The sequence below is a fragment of the Talpa occidentalis genome, unplaced genomic scaffold (genome assembly GCF_014898055.3).
Source record: "Talpa occidentalis isolate TD23 unplaced genomic scaffold, MPIMG_talOcc4v2.1 talOcc4.6, whole genome shotgun sequence".
NCBI classification, from domain to species: domain Eukaryota; kingdom Metazoa; phylum Chordata; class Mammalia; order Eulipotyphla; family Talpidae; genus Talpa; species Talpa occidentalis.
Window position 1 is genome coordinate 46142635 of NW_023604972.1, and position 26419 is coordinate 46169053.

General features: G+C 39.1%; 1 protein-coding gene across 2 annotated transcripts in view; it reads left to right on the forward strand.

The window, feature by feature from the left end:
* Positions 1-26419, forward strand: part of FRAS1 (Fraser extracellular matrix complex subunit 1) — a 445491-nt gene that overhangs the window by 210669 nt on the left and 208403 nt on the right. For both annotated transcript variants that reach the window (XM_054687966.1, XM_037530712.2), the window contains exons 11-15: positions 1627-1662; positions 3224-3371; positions 5210-5353; positions 7039-7173; positions 22099-22242. In XM_054687966.1, coding sequence (XP_054543941.1) covers positions 1627-1662; positions 3224-3371; positions 5210-5353; positions 7039-7173; positions 22099-22242 — 607 coding nt within the window. The remainder of the gene's footprint in view (positions 1-1626; positions 1663-3223; positions 3372-5209; positions 5354-7038; positions 7174-22098; positions 22243-26419) is intronic.

Here is a 26419-nt window from a genome sequence, read left to right on the forward strand (position 1 = left end):
CAAGTAATGAAGCAGTTGAAGGGAATGTGGGGAGTCCCCTCATGTAGAGAAGATTGAGTTAAACCGGAAGGAGGTGAGGGAGCATGAATGAGTGAGCAGGCAGTGAGGGTGGGGGGACATTCCAGGAAGCAGGATCAGCAATTGGAAGAAGCACTGAGGCAGAAGTGTGCTTGGCATGTTCAAGAAACAACAGGAAGTGAATATGGCTTGAACCAAATGAATGAGGTAGAACGGAATTGGAGATGAGGTCCAGTGGGCAGCTTGAATGTTGTGGTAAAGAGGCATTTTACCCAGAGGTGGATGGGAGTGCTGGGCATCTTTGAGCCAGTGAGGTGCTGTGATCTTGTGAAAGGATCGTTTGGCTGGTCTGTGGGCCAGTGACAGAAGGGGACAAAATTAGAAGCAGGTAGATTGGTTAGAAGGGTTTTGGCAATGGCCCAGAGAAAGGGTAATGGTGGCTTGTTCTAGGGAGGAAATAATATATAGAGATTAAATTATAGATTTTCTTTGCAGTAAATCCTTTTGAAAGGGTTTTGATGGGTTGTATGTGGGGTGAAGCTCCATTTGGCTAGGGTTTTATTTCTCCCTATGTCTCTATTTTTTTTTAATTTCCCAAAGAAAAAATGTTTATCTTAATCTCTTCAAATTTGTTCTATTTAACTATGTTGACCATATTTTCACATGGGGTTTGGGAATGTTGATAAATTCTTCATGTTCTCAAAATTATGCCGAGTGATCATCAGGACAATTGCTTCATTGAGCATTCAGAATAAGATTATAGGAACTAAGATTAAGTACTCTGACTTGTGAACTAATTCCTAAATTTCCCTCATGACTTGGGAAAATTATATCTGTCAACCTGCCAGTGTTTTTTATATGCTGGGGAGGGTTCATGGTGCAGGCTCTAGGTTTGAATCCCTATTTTTCCAAGTATTAGCTGTGACCTTGGGCATGTTACTTAATGCTCAACTGTAAGGTAGGGATAACAATAGTGTTTACCTCATGAGGCTATTGAGATAATGCCTATAAAGTACTTAGAACAATGCCACCCATTTAAAAAAAAAAGAGAGAAATTTAAATATAGCATTACTATTCTAATGCTGTTGGCATTGTTTCATAGTGGTATTTCATAGTTTAGTATTTCATAGTCATTCTTATTTCTTAAGAATGTAGGATATTAAAGATTCGCTATAAATATTGAATTTGTATTTTCTAAATCATATCAATTTTCCTGCCCAGCTTTTGTAAATTAAGCCCAGTGGGATTACAGAAAAACAAGTCTTTTTAATAAGTGCTCTGGTACCATACAAAATTCAGGAATTTGCCTTCACAAGCCTAGATACCTTGACTGTGAAGTTTATCATATTGAGGGAAATTGAAGCCAAACACTCAAGCACAAAGTGAAAATGAGAATTCAAAATTATTTCCTAGTCATATTGCTCCCACCTCTTACTGGTATGATTTTCTTGTTTTTGATAGAAATAGATTTTATTTCTATTCATAATAAATGAATGAACTTGCATGTGACTTAGGGAAAAATGGGTAAATCTAGTGAAAAAATAAGTAGATCAGAATAATGATGTTTTTAGTGGTGTAATAAATAAATATATTTCTCTTTGTTCCTAGATTTCCTTAAATGTGAGTGAAGTTAAACGTATTCCAGTAAGTATAGATTTTCAACTTGTTCATGGATATTTATAAAATTATTTTAAGCTATGATCTGCATGAACTGTCCTGGGTATCTTAATGTCTTAGCATTTTTTGATGGTTAATTAAACTTTTTAAAATTAAAGTAACATTGGTTTATGATATATAAGTTTTCAGGTGGACAGTCCTCTAAATCAACATCTGTATATATTACATTATGGAACTCTATGAAATACAGTTCCACTCAACAATCACAAAATTGACCCCCTTTTTATCTGATTTACCCACCCCTTGTACCTTCCCTTTTGGTAACCATTGGCAGTCATTCTTGATGGAAAGTAGTATGGGATTCAGAATTGTAAAGATTCTTTGACCCATTGAACTTTTGTTCCTTCTTATTTTTCCCATGATTTGTAATGAATACTTCTCCAACTACAAGCTCCTACATCCCTTTCTTGTGATGATTTTCTCCTCCTGATTTTTTCTGGCCTAGAAAACTCAGTTTAACTGTCAGTTTCATGTTCTGCAAAACAACAAATAAAGAACCTTTTGGGTTTGGAGAGTTTGTTCCCTGAGCAAAACTGAGTGTTCATTCTCTCTAGGCAGTTTGTAGGACAACATCCTATGGTTTCTTCTTAATGGAAAATACAAGCATGTTTATTCACACGAGTAAGCTTACAATTTTAGACATTATCGAATGAGGGAACAAGAGACTCAGTCTACCTTGAAATGGAAGAAAAGTACTTGTGCTTTTCAAGATAATATTTCTCATTTTCCAACATTGTCATTCATAGTTGCTAAATACTATCACATTATAACATTCAATATCAGTTGACTTAGTAGACATATTTTAAAATATGCCCTTAAATCTCTCATGTTTTACCCCCTCATTATTCCAGAACATTCTGTTAGTAACCTTTGCCTCTTACCTATCCCAGGGGTAAGTGGAACAGGGAGCAAAAAGGAATTGCTCTTTATAATTCTTTGGATTCTCTGTCAAAGTGCCAGTGTTTATTACCATAATTTGCTTGACTGAAAAGAATGTTTAGTATGAGAAATCCCATGGCACATCTACAGTCCACTAAAAATGGGCATGCAAAAGAATTTTAAGAATACAATGACCCTTCTGTTATTCTGACTGTAGTAAACACAAGGAAATTCAAGGTTTTAGCCAGCTTCCCACTGTTATTATAAAGATTATAATTCCTGGTAATCACTAGGTACATGGTTATCCCCTCTGGTGGGTTTTTTTTTTTGTGTGTGTGTGTGATATAGGGTGAGAAACAAATGCTATATGTTTCTTGCTTATACTGGTAGCTGTAGAATGTGTTCACAGTTTACCTTTCTGCCTGCATTCTACATTAAAATCAACCAATTATGAACAAAAAAAGAGAAAAACTGCCCTTTTTAAAATTAGGACACTTCTGTTACTGTTCTATTTCAAGGGTAGGTCTGACATGGTACAGATCAGGAGTATTTACTTTGTCCTTTGTGGAAATTTTAAGTTTTCCACTAGCAAACTGTCTTCTGATCACTGCACTCTGGTAACAATGCCATTCTTTACTGTTTCATATAGGAGGGGGAGAAGTGGGAGGATGGCCCTTGCAAGGTGTGTGAGTGCCAGGGGGCTCAGGTGACTTGCTATGAGCCCTCTTGTCCACCATGTCCAATGGCCACACTGGCTCGTGTGGTGAAGGGACTCTGCTGTCCAGATTGCACATCAGGTGGGTCCTGGTCCAATTTATTTCTACTAGCATATCTGTACTGCCCCAAAGCTCATAGATCCTTTCCCTACCCATATTTCCTTCATTTCTCTTTTTTTTTAAGATTTATTTTTATTTATGCCTACAAGAACTGGGGTGTAGGCCAGAGGTATGGGAGGGTTGCAAGAATTCGCCAGAGACCGAATGGGGAGCAGAACAGGCGAATCTATTGGAATATACTGTTAAGGGGAGCAGAGGACGAGACAGGAGAGGTCTGTTGCACCGTGTGGGTCAGCTCCATGGCCAGGGATCAAATTCAGGCCACAGTGTGGGATAACTTGATAGCTTTGACTCTAACCCCTATGCCACCATAGAGGCCCCCCACTTCCTTTTCTTTAGCCACCCACTGGGTTGGTTTGTTTGCTTCTTCCTGATTTTTATAACAAATGCTTATTAATTTTTGTCCATACCATTACCAAATTAACTGATTATGAGTACATGCCCTTGGGCAAGTCATTGACTCTCTCTAAATTTTAATTTTCTTGTTAATAAAATGTGCCTTATCTACCTTGCATCATAACTGTAAAAATCATATAGCATTTGTTGTTTCTAGTTTTTTAAATATGGACCTTTCTGACAGGAGTGAGTTAGTATCTCATTGTGGTTTTGGTTTGCATTTCCCTGTAATGTGATGTTGGACACTTTTTTTCACATGCCTGTTGGCCATCTATATTTCTTCTTTGGAGAAAAATAAATGGTTTGCTCCATTTTTGAAAATATAGAAGCAATTAATGAGAGTTTGTCATGGATGTCCATTTTTTTAAGGTGTACTTTTAAACAGATGGTTCCTTTTGGAGTTCTCCAGTGGTTATTGAAGTTTAAATACTTATTAATTTCTTCTAAGAGAAAATTTTATCTACTTGTTCTGCAACTCTGCTTTCAAATCACCTGGGGTTGAATTAGTCCCAGTTAATAATTGTTGGCACAAAGTGGAGTTACTCTGGCTGAGCAGTAATTTGCCTATAAGCTTAGTCTCTCTTAAAGAAGTAGCATTTTCTTCCATTCATATTTTATAATTAATTGTTTTCATTAGTGTGTCACAGTTTTCCATATTGGCAGTTGTACTCATTGCACTCAACTTATTTTGACTAATCACAGTGTTTCTGCAAAGACTTTATCATGGGAAAAGCAAAGCAAGTTTATGGTTTCATTTTGTTACTATCTCCAAAGTGGCCTCCCTGGAATTTTCAAACAAATATTTTATTAACATAAATAGCATAGTATCATGTTCTATACCCTGAAAATTATATCCTTGACAACTTGAAAACCTGAAAGAAGTTTTTATTTGACAATTGCCATTATGTTAGTGACAATCCCAATTACTGGGAATGAAAAATGGAATTCTAGAGAAAAAAACTGACTATTTTTAATAGTATTTTTTTAAATTGGAGGGTTTATGTCTTAATTTTTTTTATGCACACAAAGCTCAAGGAAAAAATCTGAGAAATCACAAATTATTGTGTACTTCTGTTTCAATCATTTTTTTATGGAGCTTATCATTCTTGCTTCTTGAGGCATTCCAGCAGGGGGAAGAATTAATATTTGGTCAAAACAAAAACAAAAACATTTCAGTAATGTTTTTAGCATCTTCAATTTGGGATTATCAGTGGTAGTATTTCATTTAAGGAAAGGTTCTTTGAAATCTTGCTCTAAAACTAGTTTTTTGCTATTTAGGGACCTTTTTCATATTTTTGTTCTTCACATCCTATGCAGCTCCTTATATCCAATAAATTATTTTTTTGGAAGGATGTAAAATAAATCATATGACTTTTCTGAGTTCTCTTTGTCCTTAATTGTAGTTCATTGCCACCCAGACTGCTTGACCTGCTCACAGTCTCCAAACCACTGTGACCTCTGCCAGGACCCCACAAAGTTGCTGTGGAATGGACGGTGTGTGCACAGCTGTGGTCTGGGATATTACCAAGCTGGTGCTGTCTGTTTAGGTATGGCTCCATGCAATAACCCAGAAGTGGACCAAGGCTCACTATTGTCAAGGAAGGGGTTATGAATGCAGGAAATGTACAACTTCCAAAAACCATTAGAAGGTTGTAACATGACCCACAGGTTACTTGACCTCTTTACTGTGGGTCTCTTCTAACATATGTTCCAATGTTTACTGTGAAACAGGAGATATGGAGGTGAGATGTTAACTAGGTAATCACAGATGAATTTTTCATTTTTGAACACTTTCAAAAATATTGATATCACTAGGATGCTGGGATTCATTTATTAAAACTCTTAGTTAATTCAAGGTAGGAATTGAGAATTGACATGTACCTCCAAGATCTTTTAATAGAACTTTCCCATTTTGCAAATGGAGAACTTATGGGCTAGAGAAAAGTGACTTGCTCAGCAGCACACAGATAATTGTTAATAAAACTTATCTCTTGTGGGTTATAAGAGGATCTATAATGGGTTCATGTACATTTCAAAATTCTTATACCTCTGAAGAGATTTTTTTTTTAAATCAAGAACAATTTTTTTGAAATTTGCAAAATTTTTACTATTTAGCCATGTATTTCCATTTTTTAATATTTTATTTTATATAATTCTTACATTATTTTTCATTTTTGCACAATGTGTGCATTTTTATTTTGGTTATATTCCCCATACAATTTCCACCCCCGTTATTTTGGCCCTAATGCCTCCTCTCCTCCCGCCCCCCCCCCAACCCCCGTAGTGTGTCCGGTTTATAGTAATTTGTTGATTTTATAGCATCAAGCTCAGAGAAATAAGCCAGAAAGAAAAAGAAAAATACCGGATGGTCTTACTCATAGCAGGAATTTAGAAAACCTAAATAAGGGACCAGGAAAAAGACTAATAATAATAAAGAAAAAACCAAAATCAACATCTGAAGAGATCTTACCTTGGAGAATTTGGCTTGCTTGAGGCCACATCAAAGTTACTTTCTCCCTATTTTTGATGCATGGGTTAATTATCCATTTAAGAGTAGATAGATTCATGCTCTGGCTGTGAGTATTTAACCACTCTGTGCCTCAGTATTCTTATCTGTAAAGTGGGGTAGCACTAGTACCTTCCTGAGAAGATTCTTATGAGGACTTAGTTTATCAGTAAATGTAAAGTGTCTAGAATAGGGTCCAGGAGATAGTCAGGGCTCCATAAAGGTTAACTTTGTTTCTATTATTTTTGTGTTTATTCATTTCTCTCTTAACTCAAAATCTTCAGCTTTTTAAAAAGTTATTTATGTCTCTGCCATAAGGGTGATTCTTGCAAACTGGTTATGTGAGAAAGCTATTGGGAGCTAATGGATAAGAGGATAAGAACACAGACTTCTGAGTCAAACTAGTTGGCTTCCAATGCCAGCTTCATTTGACTTGGACAACTTACTTGATCTCGGTGAGCTTGTTCCTAACTTGTAAAATTAGAATTATTAATATCTCCCTCATAAAGTTACTGTAAAGGTAAAATACATCAATAATGTGAAGTGTTTTGTGTGGTGCCTGGCATGAAATTACTATAAAAGTGAAGGCTGATAAGGTTATTTTCCTGCCCCTCTTTATCTCTGACCCCAGAGCCTCAGAATTGGGTTACATAGGCACTGGCACTGGGGTGTATCTTTGGGCTAATCAAAACTTCCCTTCTCTCTCCCAACCTTGTCTGGAGCCAGCTTGCCAGCCTCAGTGTTCCACATGCACCAACGGACACGAGTGCTCATCCTGCCATCCTCCTCTGCTGATGCGGCACAGGCAGTGCGTGTCCACCTGTGGGGATGGCTTCTACCAAGATCGCCACTCCTGTGCAGGTAATCACGGACTGGGCTACAGTCGGCTAGACCACTGAGAAAGCCACCTGTACCCCCAAAGAGATCTGGGACCACCAGCAGCCATAAACAGCTTTTCAAGAGAAGAAATTCCAAAGCAGATGCTGATGGGATGTGAACAATGCATGAGAGAACTGACATGCATTGTTTTTATGAATTTATTAGTGCTTTATTACTTATGTCTGATATGAGTGCTTTATAAGTCCTTCCTCACACACCTGGGGGCACAGAACAGTACTTAATTAGCACCACACTTTTGGCTCAGGATTGTCACTGTGTTTGTAAGTTGCAACCTTGTGTAAATATATAGCACTTACATGAAAATGAAGGTTTTTTATTTTTTGTGTGCTTTATTTATACTTAAATCATTTATACTTACATCATAGTAAGAAATTTGGACAAATAAAAGAAAGCAGGTATTTAAATTAACTCTTTTTTTTTTTTTTAAGTTTTATTTATTTATTTATTTATACAAGCACTGGGTACAGTCAGAAGCATGGGAGGGTGAGAGAATTCACCAGAGCCAGAGCAGGGAGCAGAGCAGGCAGAAGGCCCGAAGTACACTGCTGAGGGGAGCAGCGGGCGGCAGGAGAGGTCTGTGCGCCATGTGGGACCCTCCTCCGGTGGCCGGGGAGCAGCCGGGGATTGAACCGGCGCTGCAGAGGCTGCGGGCAGCTTCTCAACCCAGCGCTCAACCACTGCGCCGCTCAACCACTGTGCCACCGGGGAGGCCTTTAATTTAACTCTTAGTATCTATATACTTAGTATATATAGTAACATCTACATACTTAGTATTTAGCATAGCTAGTAGATACTAGTGTCTATATACTTAAGTAGCTATAAATGCATACTTTTATGTTTATATTTTTATTTTTTTTAAAGATTTATTTATATATGCATACAAGAACTGGGGTATAGGCCAGAGGTGTGGGGGATGAGTAGATTCACCAGAGAGACTGGAGAACAGAGCAGGCAGACTGACTGAAATACACTGCTGAGGGGAGCAGTGGGTAAGTCAGGAGAGGTCTGCTGCACCATGTGGTCATCTCTTTGGCTGGGGATCGAACTCATGCTGCAGTGGCTGCTGATGGCTTCACAGGTTGCGTTTTAACCCCTTGTGCCACCAGAGAGGCCCCTGTTTATATATATATATTTTTTTTTTAAAGATTTATTTATTTGTACAAGAACGGGGGTGCAAGCCAGATGTGCAGGAGGGTGAGAGGATCCACCAGAGACAGAGCAGGTAACAGAACAGGCAAACTGACTGAAACACACCTGTTTATATTTTTAATTTTTTGTTTTTAATTTTATATTTTTAGTTAAGATACAGTTGAACTTATTGCTGTTGGCATACTGTAAATTAATATGTTGTTTACACTTTACCGCTTTCTTAATAGTGCTTATAAGTGAGTATGAGTAAAAAAGTAAATGTGGAAAGAATTTTTTAACACAGAAATGGAAAGAGGGAGTAACTGTGAAAGCAAAGAAAAGGGAGTGTCTTAAGAGACAGGGTATCACATATACCCAGAACCTAAGGCAAGGTATGTAATGGCAGGTAAATCAGAGAAGGTAGACGGGTCTTGGATAGCATAGTAGGGAACTGTGATAAGAGACAAAGGTGAGCTAGTCAAGGCCAGCTGATATCCTCCTCTTTTTCATGCCCATGGTTAGATTTTCAAGAAAAGACTATGCAAGGGAAATAGCTAACTAGAGTAAGTACATGGTATTCCTCAGGTGTGCAGTCTGGATCAGCTCTAAGGCCAAGTGAACGTCCTATGTGGAGGAGTCTGATGGCCCCCTCCATTCCAGCTTGTAGGCAGAGCAAAGTCCACAGGATTGTGGAAATCATCTTAACACGAGTAGTTTCATAGCTTTTGGACAGAAGGGAAGTGGGCCTCTCCTGTCACCGGTCATGTCACAAAACATGGAAGGCTTGGTTAGCTTCTGAGCCTGACTCGGAGGCTATTTGAGGTCTGTAAGATTATTCACTGTCTCTCTGTAACCCTAGCATCAAGGCTTGCACAGTGTTCAGTATTTGTTGGAACTAGTGTCTGATAAAGGAGGAACGTACAACTCCTTGGTAATTTTTGAAGGACCAGTTTTTCAATAGATGTTTCAGCCATAAAAGAAAAAAGAACTCTTAATGTTTATTACTTATCATGTTCTATTTACCTGTTATTTTAGAACGGGCTCCAAGTGGGCACATACAGGTGCCATTGTAAGTGTCTAATGGTTGGGCAATTTAAGTAAACTGCTGAAATTTCAATTTGATGAAATTATTGAATGTATTCTTTACTCCTTTCTTCTATCCCATCAAAGAGACCCCTGCTTGCAGTCCTGTCACAGATTACCTTTAAAAGGAAATGGACTCCCTTAGATTTTATTCTTCCTTCATACAATCTCCACCCCCCTGCTACGCCTATGTGCACAAACACATGTTTACTGTCTTTACTTTGCTTTCCTTCCTTTTCCTTTTCTTACCATTTTCCTTTCTCCCATATCCAGCATTTTAATTGGTCATGTTAATGCTGTTTTAGGGCATTTTGAAATGGGTAATGTTTCATTTGATTACTGGTTTACGTAGCTGACTGCTTCCACATTCCATCCACATACCCATACACAAATGCCTCTAGTAGAAAGTTGCTGGGAAAATTTGTTCATGTTCCCTCCAGGGAATTAAACCAATTTGCTTTAGTTCAGCCTGGTTGCATTTTTATGCATAAAATGAGAAGAAAGTAGAGAGCAAGAGGAGAGAGAGAGAGAAGAGAAAAGTGAGAGAGAGTGATCTTAAAAATTAAAGATGAATTAGTGATCAGTTTCCATACACTGTCTTGATGCTGAGCCTCTCCATATAATCTTTCCAAATAAGTTTTCTGATTATTGGAATGTTTTTGCAATGTTAATCCTTATAACATTGTTGGTGACTTTTCACCATTGACCTTGAATATCAGTTAGTCAACCACCATTCTCCCAGGCTTGAAAGAGAAGACTGCCATTTTAAGGTCACAACAGGTTTTTCTGGATAGATTCCTCTTGGCAGGGTCATTTATGTTATGTCTGGCATAATTTGCCACTTTATTGACCCATTAAAGCCAAAAAAAAGTGAACATTGTGTTGAGGAAACTAATTACCAGAAATTGCCTTGTTTAATATTCATGTTCACTATATTGACTATGTGGTAGAGTAAAAAATATGGGGCAGAGTCAAGTGGCACATGAACTTGACATTTCAACAAAAGAGTAGGAGCAGATACACCAGAGAAGGGCCAAAGAAGAGTGTGTTCTGCCCAAGGATGGCATCCTAGGAGCCTTCTCATTTTCCCTTCTTCTTTGAAATTTTTGGTATACACGCACATAAATATTTGCACAAATATGGACCTACAGGTCTATATTTTATTATCATCGTTACATTCTTGTGCTTGATCATACTGACCAAAGTTGTAAGTATAGACCACTTGACACATTCATTCCAAACCCCTGCATTGTTCCCACTGTCTTTCCCAACTTTGAAGTTTGGTGCCTTGATTACTTTGCCTAAAGCACAGTATTACCTAGTTTTTATACCAATTGAAATCAGAGACAGGGGATATATAAGTTTCTTCTTCCCCATAGCATATAGGGCCAAGGATAATCCCACTTCATCCCCAGAACTCAACTCTGACACTCAGACTTCTGCACAAGCCTTAGACTCTTTGCCATCAGCTGGAATCTAGTCCAGTATCCCACTTGGCCTGACTCATGCCACCTTTTTCTGTTATGATCTATTTCTGAGAATTAATAACCTGTCTTTTAATCACCCTCTGTCTGCATGGTTTGACCTGTATACCCAACCACCCACATGAACTTGTACCATCTTAGATGGTTCTCGGGTACCACATGTACTGGGTTTATTGTTTTATCTCAGAGTAGCGGTTATTATGAAATATAGAAACCCTATTATGAAACCTAAATCTGTATCCAGATTGAACTCACCATGTCCTGAGAACATTCTTCCTGCCTGTCATGTTCTTCTTTTAGTCATCCTCTGCTCCTCTCTGATAGCACCACTGCACTGTGCACATGAATCCTCTCTATAAGAGCCCATAAGAAAAGTTGAAATAACTGAGCTAATACACACCACGCTAAATTAGTTCAAAATGAGTGGATTATAAACCTATAAACTTGAAGTAAAAAAAAGTAGAATTAGTCCTTTTTTATATGTACTCATGTTTGGTACATGTATTTAAAGCTTTCATTATTCACAAAGTCCTGAGAATTGGGCCAGTGTACCTTCTTTCTGCTGACCCTTAGAGGGAAGGGAGTGTGACATACTTCAGAGTGCAGGCTCTGTCATCAAGCTTGCCTGACATCCCATCTTAACTCTGCCACTTACAAAAGCATATTCTTTAACTCCTTGCTCTGATTGCCTTGTGGGTAAAGTAGGGTCAATAATATCTGCCACATAACACTGTTGTGAGAATTCAGTAAGTGAATTCGTATATGGTGCCTGACACCTTCTAAGCCTCCCATCAGTGTTGGGAGACTTGGATTTCTGCTTTTTTGCTGTTGTTGATATTTGCTTGGTTTTGGTGATCCTTCTTCCTGTGGTCATGTTCTCCCTCCTCCATTCATTCTCTTTTGCTTGAAGTTCTGAACATGGAAAGAGAAGACTCCTTTTTTGCCTGTAGTGAACTTGCAATCAAGGCAGGGTTAGCTGCTGGTTGCAGAGATGTAAAAACATAAAAACCTATGTAGTTTATTCTACAACTGATTGCTTTATGATCTCAGATCTTTAAATCTTAAAGAATCAAGCAAGTGAACATTTATAAGTTTGTAAGACGTGGGATCACTTTGAATCTTAACCTCTTACAACTGAATGGTTCTGAGCAAGTCATTTAAGTGTATTGCACCTTGATTTCCTCATCTATAAAATAGTGTAATATTATTTACTTTAGACTACATTAAGAAGGCTAGGAAAGATGTTTGAAAATGTAACAATATCACTACAGTGCCTTTTCATGGAATGTCAACAAGAAAAGGCAGCTATTACCGTTATCAAATCCAGTCCTTTTTTTTTTTTTTTTTTTAAATATTAAATTTTATTTTTATATTCCCCCATACAATTGCAAACGCCCCATTCTGACCCCAATCCTTCCCCTCCCGCCCCCCAACCCCCAAAAAGTGTCTCTGGTTCATAGTTTTTTGTTGATTTTGATTTTCACTTTCTTATATTCATTTTCCTGGTCCCTTATTTAAGTTTTCTAGATTCCTGCTATCCAGTCCTTTGTAATATAATTTAGGGGAATGAAAACCAAATCATTTGCATTGAGAAATGCAATGTTTTGTGCCATTAACATCTGATTTAACACAAAACCTACTTCTATATGTTGTGAAAAAGTAAATATAGACAACAGTTGACTATTCATCACAATAACTTAAAATCATTTAATTTTCTCTAAATTCACAGATTAAATGATGAGACTGTAATTATTTGTTTCTTAGCCAATATAAGGACATATTTAGAGGAAAAACTTATGATAAGAAAACCTATAAAATTTACATATAGGGCATTGACCTAGTTGAGATTTAAAATTCATGGTTTGAACAGTGTAACATCTAGAGTTAATTATTTGTTAGAATTAGATTGACTAGGAAGCCCAAACATTTGTGGACATGAAGCACTGACCCCACGAAGCTAGGGCTGAAGCAGTGAAGACTTCGTGGGTCTTGGCATTATGTTTTAGCCTGTGGCTGAGCCCATCCTAGCCATGCCCAGAGCAGGCCTCTTGGCAAAGGAATTTATAAAACTGCCTTTCTGAAGTTCTCAAGAAATCCCTCTTTGTTTTGTAGAGATTGTCATTGTCAAGATGGTGGCCTCCATGACCTATCCAATACCCCTAGAATCAGAGACTTTTCCAATTTCATTCCAGATCACATATTCCACTTGGAGGCCCAGTACATTCCTATCACTCTGTCTTCAAGAATTTTGTTCTGCTTTCTAAACCCTATGTTTTAAAACTTTCTCTGGCATTGTACAACCATTATGGTCTCTCACCTACTTGCTCAGTGTCGTCTGGATATTTTTTTCACCTCTCATCTGTTAATGCAATGAATATTTGTTGAGACTTTTCTCTGTACCAAGTGTAGGTGGAGGGGGATAGAGAGGGACAAAGTGGGAAACTGTCAGAAAACTGCCCAGTGGTTAAGGCACTTACTTAACCACCAAGCCAAAGTGTTGGTAAAAAAGTAGACAAGTAAAATAATTTCAGATAGTTACAGCATATAAATTCATTTCTATTGGTGCTGTAAAGGCAATTTTAAAAGTATGCTAAAAGAAATGACTGATTAATGAAGCCAGGATAGGCCTAAATCTAAAAACTTCTGCATTCTTTATATATAAGGCCTCTAGAATAATTTTTGATACACCATTACATAGAGGAGAAAGGGTAGGAATGCACAGGCATGCCTAGACGTTGGCTTATAGATGACCTGTCTTCTGTTTAATTTCTGTTATTTACTCCTAGTCAGCAATTACTGGCTAGGTGTGGCCTAAGGATAATCAAAGAATTTCTAGTTTTCCCAGCTATCTTTTTCTTCATGCCATTTTCTTCCACTCTAATATAGCTGGGTGTCTTAACAGTGCTGGAATGTGCCACTCAAAAAAAACTGTCTTTGGGAGTTGGGCATGTTTTAAGTAATTCTGAATGAAGGACGACTGGATTGTCTTCTAGGGGTAGGTCTCTTAAGTAAACTAGACCCAGCAAAGCAGGTGACAAGGTTATTCCCTGTCCCCTCCCTATATGGACATTTATGTAAAGGATAAAGGGAAAGAAGGAAAAGGCAGCTGGTCATGTTTGCCTGGGACCTTTGCATTAGCAGCAGACTGGTTGTGTTTGACATTTGTCTGTGTTGATTATAAGACCCTTGCTGTGTATGCCAAAAGACAAATGACAGAACAAAAGCATCATATAGCAGCAGAGAAAGCCCACCACATATGCAAGGGAATTTATCTTCCAGACAGTTCCCATTCTTCCTGACATATCTGAACCCCAAAATATTTCAGCTATGGATTACAAACTAGTGACAGGTCTTCTGGCTTTCTGCCCAGTTCCTAGGGTTCTCAGTTATTTTAGCTAGCCTGTGCGGCATACATTCTTTCTCTGTCTTCCCTGTCCCCCACCTAATAATCTCCCGGTTCCTCCCTCCTCTCTATGCTGCCCTCAGAGCCCACACCCCCTCCATGTTATCACTGTCGAGATCTGAGCTGGCTAAGCCAGTGCAGCCAGGATGTCTGACAACTCTCCTCATCAAAAGCTGAATTTAGATTGGTCATCCCTTCTTTGCCTCTTCAGTTTCTGTAGACAAATGGATTCATGGTATCACTGGAGAAATCAATAGCCTTTTAATTAAGAGGGGCTGAGAGAAAACACAGGGTGTCCCAGCAGCTATGGGTTGCCAGTGCTCAAAGTGGATAAGTGGAATCTGAGAGTTCCATTTGGCTCATCAAGCCAGGCCTCAGTGGTCAGTGCCTTGGAAAACCTGTGGGGAGGACTTGTGCTCTAGATTTAGGAGTATCTGTAGAGGGGCAGGAGATAGAATGCTTAAGAATGTTCCTGGTGAGCTGAATGTCTCCCTTCATCCTCTGACTTGTTTACCAATGATAAACTAGGAGGTTGCTTGTAAATCTCTCTCCATGCAGTCTTGCCAAAGCCTCCAGGAAGTCAGCCGGGAGGTTATTCTTTCAGGTTAAGCTCCATGTTTGCAGAAGACACTGCTAAAAATTCAAGTATGTTACCTAAGACGAGTAAATCATTCAGCTGTATCACAAATGTGGTTAATAGATGAACTAGCGATTTACCCAGCAAATCCCTTAGTGAAAAGGACTGCAGGGTTTTTTTTTCCCTCTCCTTTAATAATTTCCCCCCTGAGTATCAAGTGAATTCATGTTTGTTCCAAAAATAATTTGATAAAGTCAGTAAAATTCAAGGCACAATCAAAAACCAGCTAAAATCCCCGAGTTAAACTCTCTCAAATCACTGCTATTAGTATTTTAGAGTATGTTTTTCCCAATTTATGAATATGCGTCTGTGCATATGTATATGTTATGTGATACACATTTATTTATTTTTCAAAAGTAAAATCACCCTATATATATAATTTTATTGCCTGCTTTTGCTGTGATGTTTTTTATTTTCTTCTACGACATCTTTTTAAAGCTGTCGTATAACTTTGCATGTGTGGCACCGTGAGAATTCATTCAGCCAGTCCTGTGTTGTTTGATGTTACTAATTTTTTTTAATCATAAATAACCATGATATAAACTTTTTCAATAGAAATTATAGTAAATATATTTGACTTGGGTGAATTCTTAGAACATGGTTGCTGGATGCATGTATATATATTTGGAAGATTTGGACACATACTAATATTTTACTCTTTTTAAAAAGTTGTGATTTGCACGCTTCTTAGAAACCTATGAAAGTATCTGTTTCTCACCACTTATGTCAACACTAGATATTATAATTCTTTAACATTTGTCAATTTGGTTGTTATAAAGTACAATCTTATTTAATTTTTTAAAATTTTGAGGGGACTTTATATTATGATACTACCAGTTCATGACCCATTTTCATCATTGGCCTGGGCTGAATATTCTCTTTCTTGCTTATCTGTCTCTGTCAGTCTGGTGATTTCTTTTGTTCCCATAACCTATATTCCCACTTTCCTTCTCCCAGCAACCTTCTCCCAGTAAGTCCTCTAATGCAGTTTTATATGTATTTGTGTGTGTGTGTGTGTGTGCACACATGCTCTTATTGCTTTAAATGTGTGTATTTTAAATATTTAAATATTCATATTGTTACTTGGATATTTCATTCATTTCTTTTTTTCAAATTTTAGACTTAATTTTTTAGAGCAATTTTAAATTTGCAGCAAAATTGAAAGAAAGTACTGATATTTCCCATATACCCGCTGCCCCACACATGCATAAAATATTTCTTTCCCCCATTACCTACATTCCCTTACCAGAGTGGTATTTTTTTTAAAGATTTATTTATTTATGGATACTAGAACGGGGGTGCAGGCCAGAGGTGTGGGGATGAGAGGATTCACCAGAGATAGAGGGGAACAGAACAGGCTAATTGACTAAAATACACTGCTGAGGGGAGCAGCGGGCGAGTCAGGAGAGGTCTGCTGCACCATGTGGGTATCTCCCTGGCCGGGGATCGAACCTTCACTGCAATAGCTGCAGTAAGCTTCATAGGTTGCATCTTAACCCCTTGTGCCACCAGGGAGGTCCCAGACTGGTATTTTTGTTACAATAGATGAGCCATTTCTTCATGTTTCCCCTTCATCAAGCACTGTTTCTAAGATGCATGGGGTGTTTCCACATGTTTGTCTAATCCATCTCATCTAGATGTGATTTTCCTGTTTAATTTACATATCTCTGACTGTTCATGAGGCTGGAGATTTCTTTCATGTATTTGTAATTTTCCATTATGAACTCTCTCAAGTACATATGAGTTTTTATAATATGCAGAGACCCTCATTTCTGTTTCATGATATAAAGGCTTTTCTGTTGGCACAGGGAGGCTGGTTGAGGGTAGAGACCTGGCCTGGTAGGGTACACAAGAAGACTGTAGTAAAAGGTTGGAAAATGGTGATTGATGAGATGAATTTCTTTTATTGTTCTGGTATTTGCATGTGTTAGACAAGTAACCTTGACCTCAGGCGGGACAGTGATGGGGCTGGGCTGATTGGGGTATGTGTGTGGGGAAACGGGAGTATTCTACCTAGCATCTGCCCCCTGAGCTGCTACAAGCTATTTTCAATCACTTTTCGAGGGCTTTTGTTGTTTTGTAGAGTTTGCAAGGAAAAAGCTTCAAAGTAGGAGGTCATGGGAAAAGTTGGATCCCCTTTACATAACTGCTGTAATAATCCCCAAGGTTTTTCCTAAGTGAATCTGCTTTTCCCATAGTTCCTTTCTGGGCTTTCCTCTTGTCTCATATTATACTTTAATTTGCTCCCTTTGTAATTACATAGTTTTTGACACCAGTCAAAACATGATTTGCTGGAACTCCAGGGCACACCACTCATGTGATCATGTACTCCATTCTCTGTTTTCAAAATATGTCCTCTCACCATATGCCAGTGGACTAGGTATGGCAAATATCATAACTCCCACTCCGTAGATTAGGAAATCAAGGAACAGTGAAAAAGGATTTAAAAAAAATTTTTCATCCAACAAGATCTGCTTACTGGAAATTTGTCCACTGTCTCCTGATTATATTTTAAAATGTGTCAGGGACTTTCTAGTCATTTCTTAGATGAGAATGAAAGCTAAAAATCGCCACAAAATGACTAAGAAACAAAATGAGGGCATTTGACTTGTGTATGACATACCTGCTTGAGCCTGGCTGTTTTTCTATAGTTGGAAGTAAAAACATTTTTGCAATTTGGAAATTTGAACTGCGGGCTCACTGAGGAAACTAGGTAGACCCACTGAAGCCCGGTAAAGGCAGGGAAACTTATTTCAAAAGATCATGGGAACGGTGAGAAGCCAAGCCCCTCTTTTTCTTGAAGCTGAACTCATGGTGTCACATCTGAAGCCTGGAGTCTGGGAAGATTTCCTGTAAAATAAGAGGCTGTCTGTAAAAAGTGCATTTAACACTTCTCTGGAGAAGGTCAGCATTTTATTTTTAGAGAAGCACAGGTTAAATAAGATCTTAATGCAATCTTCTATTTCAAAATTATCAAGTACAAAAAGAAGTTTCTTATTTTTGAGTAGGGTTTCAATATGGAATCATCAGGAGAAAAGTAACTCATTCCTTTTCATTTTGAAATGAATTGTCCAGCAAGCCAACACAAGTCTTGCTATGCTCTAGAAATGTCAGGGACTTTCCCAAATAAATTATCTACTGCCTGTGGGATAAGAACATGGCTTTCCCTTATTCACTCTCTTTTTAAATTTATTGCCACAATTTTCACAATGTACAATCTAAACTCTCAGTGATCTGTAATGCATCACTAGGGGAAATTATGGTGAAAAGTCAGAGAATGACCTTTTATTTTTCTTAATAACCCAAATGTAATAAAAACCACATGTAAAATAAGCCTGTAAAAAGAGATTATCTGTAGTAGCATATGTTCAGTGTTAGAAATCAATTGCAAAACACAGTGGGAGTATGTCATTATAGGAAATGACAACTTTAAAAAAGAAAGAAATGATAGCTTAGCATAGATCTGTATTAAAATAAAAATTCTCTTTGCTGTCCTGTCTGGCCATGAATATGCCTTTTGTCCAATATGGGAGAAAGAGAAGGACCAGCTCTCTATTAGTGCAGCCTAAGTATTTGTCATTTCAAGCAGAGTCTAATATTTATTAGGTATTTTGTACAGCCGCAAGTTTATTCATCATAAATTTTCATGTTTTCAGGCTATTCCCATTATGATTAGTTGTTTCTGCGTAGAAGTAAGTGATAGAAGGGAATGCCCCATCACCAAAAGAAAGCAAAAATCTGTGCATTCATTTAACATTCATGTAATAAATAGTGACTATCTACCACCATTCTGGAAACTAGGGTTTAAAAGGTCTAAGACTAGAACATGATTCCTATTTTGAAAGATATTACATTCTATTAAGGGGATGGATTTGTAACTGAATGATCAGTACAGTGGGACAACTAGCACAAGAAATATATACAGAGTGCTACAGGAACATGGAGGGAGAAGTAACTATTCGGACAAGTTCAGCAAGGCTTCACAGAAGCAGTGACAACGTAGGAGCCTCTGAAATGTCAACAAGATTACAGCAGCTGGGGCAGGAGCCAGCTCATTGCCGACTGGGTGAATCCTGTATGATGCATCCAGAATCCCTGAACAGCACAAGGCATGCTCAGGGTACCCTGCCCCATAGAACTGGCATGCATAAAGTAGGTAGCAGAAGGCAGGATTGAAATGTTAATTGGAGTTGAGTTTGTGATGGGCCAGAGTGCCTTCTGTAAGACCACAATCTGTATCCTGCTACCCACTGGCTCCTGCTTTGATTATCAATACACAGGGCAATATTAAAATATTTAAGAAGCAGTATGGCATAGAGAAGATGGGTCAGAAACTATGCCCATCCTTATGGCTGCTGGAGCATGGTGCCTGCCAGGGTTCCTGGAATGTAGAGTATCAGGGAGGGGCCAGGGCTACAGCTGTCTATCAACCGCCTTGTTCCCAGTCGCCATAATTTTTACTCTTGTCACAGCCAGTGCAGCTGAGTGACTGCTCTGCCATCAGCCAATCCCTGAAGACAACTAGGAACTTGCTCTTTAATGTCTTCTCTCTACTGTAGCCCCTGGACAAACATGATTTCATCCTTTAAAGATGTCTGGAATAAATTACCCTCTCGTCTCCCCACTGCAGAGCGATCTCTCTGAAAAGCACAGCTGATCAATTCCACTGCCCTTATTAAAAATTCGAGGGAGTGAATTCTAAGGGTCTCAATGGTCTGCCCAACACACGGACTCTTGTGACCTGGCCTCTGTGGCTTTTTAACCAATTCCCAGTTGTCCACTCGAACACATGCTCCCCTGGGCAGTTTAGTGACACCAGCAGTGCACTCAGGTGATGGGGTGGTGTAAATGTTTGCTGTGGCAGACCTCAGGCTTACCATGGCCAGATAGGAAGTGCCTCCCTACCCCCCTCCACCCCCTGCTATCACAGCACCTAAATATACTTGCAGTGGTTACTTCTGTTGAACATTGATAGGTGGCTCAGCCTGGAACCATTTGAGAAATGAGATTGGGCTTTTTGTTTGTTTAGATAATGGCTTTGAATCAACCCCTGAAGTCAGGGAGGCAAAAATATCAACAGTGATGAACAGATGTTGACAACAGTCGGTAATTGAAAAGTAATTTAATAAATGAAAGACAGATTTCATATATGTTATGGATAGAATTTGTTAGTGGGATCTTTGCATCCACATCATTAGTAATAATATAATATCAGCACTTATCCTATTACAAACTGTATTCTCATGTGACACTTACATAAATAAGGTGTTATAAATGAAGTCACTCAAGATATTTGTAAAGTACCAAGTTGTGTGCACTGCACAGTTCACAAAATAGAAATGGGTTCTCCCCTCCCACAACTTATGGTCTAGTGAGGGGAACAAATAATATATAAGTAAACCTTCCTCCATGTCAGCTTCCCACCTTCCATCATCATCTCTCACCTGGTCCACAGCCTCCACACTGATCTCCCTGCCTACGTGGAATTCCTTAGCCTCTCCAACCTCTCCAAGATCAGCTCTGATTGGACCTCTGTCTACCCCTCCAGTTATAAAATATTTCACTGTTTCCCTGCTCTACCCCACTGTACCCCGCTCTGCCATACGGTGCCCTACTCTGTCCAACTCTGCCCTGCTTTGTCTCACCAGCTCCAGCACAGTGCAGCATTATCTTCCCGGAACACTAAGATCTGATGCTACTCACCCTTGCGCTCCCCATGACTGCATTCTCATCCTTTGCATCTGACATTTGTCCCTTCCATGGTTATTCTTTATTGAAGAGCCCTTCCTTGCACTCAACACAATTAGTAATTATCTCCAAATCTGTTAAGGAGAAGCATCTGAAATTAAGGCTTTCTTGTGCAGTTTAGAACTGAGAGGAGAGAATTGAATCTTGAGATTTGCAATGCAGGCATCCTTTTTTCTGATTCCAAAGGGGCACCTAATTAAATTACTTAGGTATAGTTACCAAGTCTCTTGCAATCAGCAAAGGCATTCTCCCTGCCCATTTTGGTTAGAATGAATATCTCTAAAAAATAGGATATGCTCCATTGTGAAGCAAACATTAAAAAAGTTAGGATGCATTAACAAAACCATAGGTTGGGTTAGTCATACGGTTAACCAAACCTGAATATATTCAATAATTCAGAATAGGCCTCTCTTGACAGCTGTGCTAAAATGAAGAGCAAACATGAATAGTAATAAAAAAAAAATCAAATGCTGGGAGAGGAGGAATTTTCAAGTCTTAAAGGAGAAACTCTAGTTTAGGAACAAAGTATAGTTCAGAAATCTAAAATGTAAGAGAAAGGCAGGGTCTCAGAGTCTCCAGATACATATTTAGAGCAGATGCTTTTGACGGTAGACCAGACAGATGGAGCTTTTTTAAGATTTACTTATGCATACAAGAACCGGGGTATAGGCCAGAGATGCGGGGGCTGAGAGGATACACCAGAGACAGAGTGAGGAGCAGAACAAGCGAATGGATCAAAATACACTGCTGAGGGGAGCAGCGGGCCAGACAGGAGAGGTCTGCTGTGCCATGTGTGTTGGCTCCCTGGCCGGGGATCAAACTCATGCTGCAGTGGCTGTAGTGACTGCAGATAGCTTCGTAGTGCTGTGATTTAACCTCTTGCGCCACGAGGGAGGCCCCCAGACAGATGGAGTTTGAAAGAGATGTGAGGCAGGACAGAAGGAAAGGGTAGTGGGAGAGACAGAAAACTCATAAAAGAGGGAAGCAGTAACAGACATCAAGAATTACTGGGTCCTTTAAGGCCAAATCAAAGATTTGGCATCCCTCTTTAGTTAGTTGTTGGTGGTGCTGGAGATAGGAGTGGTTTCTGTTGACTATTATGTGGTTACAATAGGCAGGGGGAATGGTGGTGAAGGGTCAGCTGATTTCATTAGAGAGACCACTTCTTTGTCTAGAAAAGGAAGCTTTCTTTCCCTGTGATTTCCATTCCCGTTCCCATCTCTTAGTGACCATTTGTTGAAGCTGTGTTTCTGGCCATGAGAAATAGTATTTTTTTGGTGGGAGTTGTGTTTTTTTCTCCTGTGGTGTAGAGTAGTTCAGGAATGAAGAAGCTACATCCTGCTTATAAACTCTAAAACCTCAGTCCTTCCAACGTGTTCTCTGGTTTTGCTGTTTGTGCACAGTCTGCCACGAGTCCTGTGCAACCTGCTGGGGTCCCACGGAGAAGCACTGCCTGGCCTGCAGAGACCCCCTTCAGGTGCTGAGAGAGGGCAGATGTGTGGGCAGCTGTGGCGACGGGTTTTACAACAAGCAAGGGACCTGCAGTGGTAAGTGCCACAGTATCTTTTGTTTGAAGTAAACCATCACACTAATAACCAACATTTCTTTTACTCAGAAAATATGGGAATAACTGCCAGCAATCATGTTGTTTCAGTAGTTTACAAAACATGTTCTCTTGTCACCAGCGGGATTCCCTTTAACAGCCCTGTCCCCTTGACAACTTGTTAGGTTGTGATCCTCATTCTAACTTCATCCTGCAAATGAAGACAGCGAGACTCAGGCCACCTGCTCAGACCCATAGCTGTACAGAAGGGCAGGGCTTCCTTTCTCTGAAGCCTTCAGCAACCCTAGCCTGCCTTCCAAATTTTCTTCAAGACGAAGACACTCAACCTGCATTTGGGTTGGTGCTACTGACTTAAAGCTGAGGCACTGATTGTTCCACCTTTCATACTCCCTGTGGACAGTAAGAGTTAACTTAATGATTCCTTGGGCCAGGCACTCATCCCGGTGCTTTATAAACATTAACCATGGAGAGGCAGGAAGTCTGGGGAAAGTTACTTCCTCTGAGTTTCAGTTTTTCCTTGTGAATATGATATCTTAGATGGTGAGGAGCTTCCAGGGGTCTGTTCACGATCTGGTGATGGAAAACGCATCCTGAATTTTCCCAGTGGACCCATGTAATCTCAGGGTCCATGTTTGAGGGAGGCAGGAAGGGTACGGCCAGAAAAGGATCTGAGACTGAAGCAGATTCTTTAACGCCAGGAAGGAGCCTTGCACATGCACACGGCCTCCAGTTCCTGGAGAAGACAAGGAAATGACTGTCCTGAAAGCTCCCAGAGGACGGTATTTCTGCTGAGACCTTGATTTTGAGACTTCTGACCTCTAGAGATGTAAGATAATGTGTGGGTTTGGTCCAATGAGTTTGTGGTAATTTGTGACAGTAGCAACATCCAGCTAAGAAGGCTATTCAGAGGATGATACATGCAAGGCATTTAACTCAGTGCCTGGAACATAGTAAATGCTATGTCAATATTTTGTGTATAATCCTCGCAACAATGTCATGACATAGTTATCATCATCATCATCATTTTCCAAATGAAGAAAAAGAGAGGTTGAGAAACTTGGCTAAAGTTATAGTGTGAATAGGGGGAGAATTAGGAGTTAAGGCTAGGACTTTATTACTTCCTAACCCCGCCACTGCTCCCTGTGATATGTTACCATCATGCAACTCTGCTATTCTCCCCTCTCTTCTCATTACCCTCTCCCCACTCCCTCCTTCCCTCTTCCTTCTGTCTTCCTGTCAACCTTTAGATCAGACATTTTCAGTTCCACAGGTAGCCATTGACAATGAATGAAAAGTTTGAATTGAGTTTGCTGTGGTCATACCTGTCGAAAGTCCATGATGATTTTTTTTTTTTAATAACTGAGTCCACTAAATCAATAAAATGTGCAGCCCATAAAGCTTTCTTGAGTTATTGTCCTCATTTTGTTTACTGAGCAGGGCAACAGCAAAAATGAGATGATCTTTGGGACTTGACAAATCCACTTATCTTAGGGAAGAGAGATAGCCCTTGGCAGCTGCTTGCTTAAAGCTGGGCAGAGATCCATCAGCAATGCTGGTGTGAAAAATCTCACTTGATGTGGATGAGTCACAGGTGGCTTTTGTGTGGCTTCAGGAGAGAGCAAGGGGGGGAAAAAAAGACCAGACTGCCTTTAGCCAGAGCATTTTAATCTTTATATGCCAACATCACTTTCTTGCTCAATTAGGCCAAATGTAGTCTTTAAAGGTCAGAAGATGTCACATTTGTACTAATTCAAAGGCCTAGAGGCATTTACCTTTTAAGTCCCCAAGGAGGCTGGGAACTGTCACAGATGAGGAGCAGTGACACTGATCTGCTGCTGACATGGTTTTATCTGCACCGAGAGAGCAACTTTTGTGAAGAGCAATTTCTCAAATAATATTGTTTCATTCGACACCATTTCCTTCTTTTTCTTTTTCTTTTATAGAGGTAGCATTAGTTTACAACACTGCATGTGATGCAGAGGGATAGGTTCAGATGTATGTTACCACATCACACACTCCACCAAGGCACCCACAGTCTTCCTCCACAAGCCATCGTGCCCCTCCCCTTTTTACTCTCCTGCTTCCCTTTCCTCCTCTGGTAGCCTCATTTCCACAGTCAAGTATCTACGGTTTGTTTTTGGTTTGGTTTTGCCTGACCCTTTGTTTTGCTTCTCTATATTGCATGTATGTGTAAAACCATCTGTTATTTGTCTTTCTCCTTCTGACTTATTTTGCTTAGCATAATCCCCTCCAGTTTCATTCATGTTGTTGCAAAATGATAAGAGTACACCATTTTTTTTTTATAGGTGAGTTCTATTCCATTGTGTATATATATCACATCTTCCTAATCTAGTCAACTGTCTTTGGGCACTTAGGTTGTTTCCATATCTTGGTTATTGTAAACAGTGCTGCAATGGACATAGGAGTGCTTTTATCCCTTCAGATTCATGTTTTTGCATTCTTTGGGTAGATACCTAAGAGTGGAATTGCCAGATTGTATGGTAAATCTATTTTTAATATTTTTAGAAACCTCCATTCTGCTTCCCACAGAGGCTGAACCAGTCTACATTCCCACCAATTGTGTAAGAAGGGCTCCTTTTTCCACATCCTCACCAGCACTTGCTATTTCTGGTATTTTTGATGTGGGCCAACTTACATCAAAAATAAGTATGAGGTGGTAACTCACTGTGGTTTTAATTTGCATTTCCTTGATGATACGTGATGATGAGCATTTTCTCAGGTGCCTGTTGGACATCTATATATCTTCTTTGGAGAAGTGTCTATTTAGCTTTTCTGTCCATTTTTTTAAATTGAGTTATGTATTTGTTGTTGTTGAGTCATGAGTTCTTTGTATATCTTTGATATCAGTCCCTTGTCAGATATATGGTGCATGAATATTTTCTCCCATTCCTTAGTGCTTCTTTTCGTTTTAATGTTAGTTTTTTTGGCTGTATAAAATTTTTTTCAGTTTGATATAACCCCATTTACTTATTTTTGCTTTTGTTTCCTGTGCTGCTGGAGTTGAGTCCCCGAAAGTATCTGTGAAGCCAGTGTCATGGAGGATTTTGCCTGTTTTCTTCTATGTATTTTATGGTTTTAGGATTTCCACCCAAGGCTTTAATCATTATGTTGTTAATGAGAAAAAAAACACAACCCTGCTAATGTTGAATGAAATTACATCGTTTGAAGACTTGCTTTTGGTATATATACAATTTCTCTTAAGGTCAAAGTTTTCAAGAACCTATCAAGAATGTTAAATGAGGACTTACTTATTTAGAAGGAGGAAGGGTCAGTGTGAGCACGGATGTGGTGAAAGTTGGGAATCTATTTGAGCTGAAACATGGAATGAAGAATGTTAGGGCCCCATGCATACTGGAAGAATGAAAGAAGACAACTATTGGATAAGTGACTTTGGTAGAGAGCATGCATCTGTAATGCCAGCTGTACACATCTTGAAACAAAGCATCAGAAAGAAAACCTCTAAGAGAGGAAAGACCATTGCTGGCAATCAGCCAACCATCAATTGATCAGCCAGCAATGACTAAATGCCTGCCATGTTCTTCACATGGTGCAAGATTTTGTGATGCCACTGGCCTGATTGACATGATTGGAGTTTACATTTTCATAAAATTGTTAGACTTCTTTTAAGTCTGTATCAAATGCCTTCACAGATGTCTGTATAAATATTTTCTAGAACAACGGTGAACGAAGTCACTGATTGGTATCAGAATGTTAATTAAGACGCCTGATACTGATAAAGCTGACTTATTTTCAATTCAGATCAGTGCTATTCAAGATAAAGACTGATTTGTGTTGGTTTAATAATTTATAACCAAACAGCCTATATCTGTAAAAATCTCAAAGTCAACTGCTGAGAAAAATCCAGCATAACCTGTTATAAACTGTGGTATGTCCTGGCTGAAAGAATTTGAAGCAATCAAGTTCTTCTGTAGTACATGCTTTGCATTTTACAAATATTAGAAATAAAGGGTGGAGAAAGTCAAAGAACTAAACCTCCTCATTCTTTAGTCTTTAATACTCATGCCATTATGCAGGCTTTTTTCTGACTCTAGCTAACATAATAAATCAAAGCAAGTTCAAAAGTTTCTGTTAGCTAGTCTCTCTCTTTCTCCTTTCTCCTTTTCTCTCTCTTTCCTTTC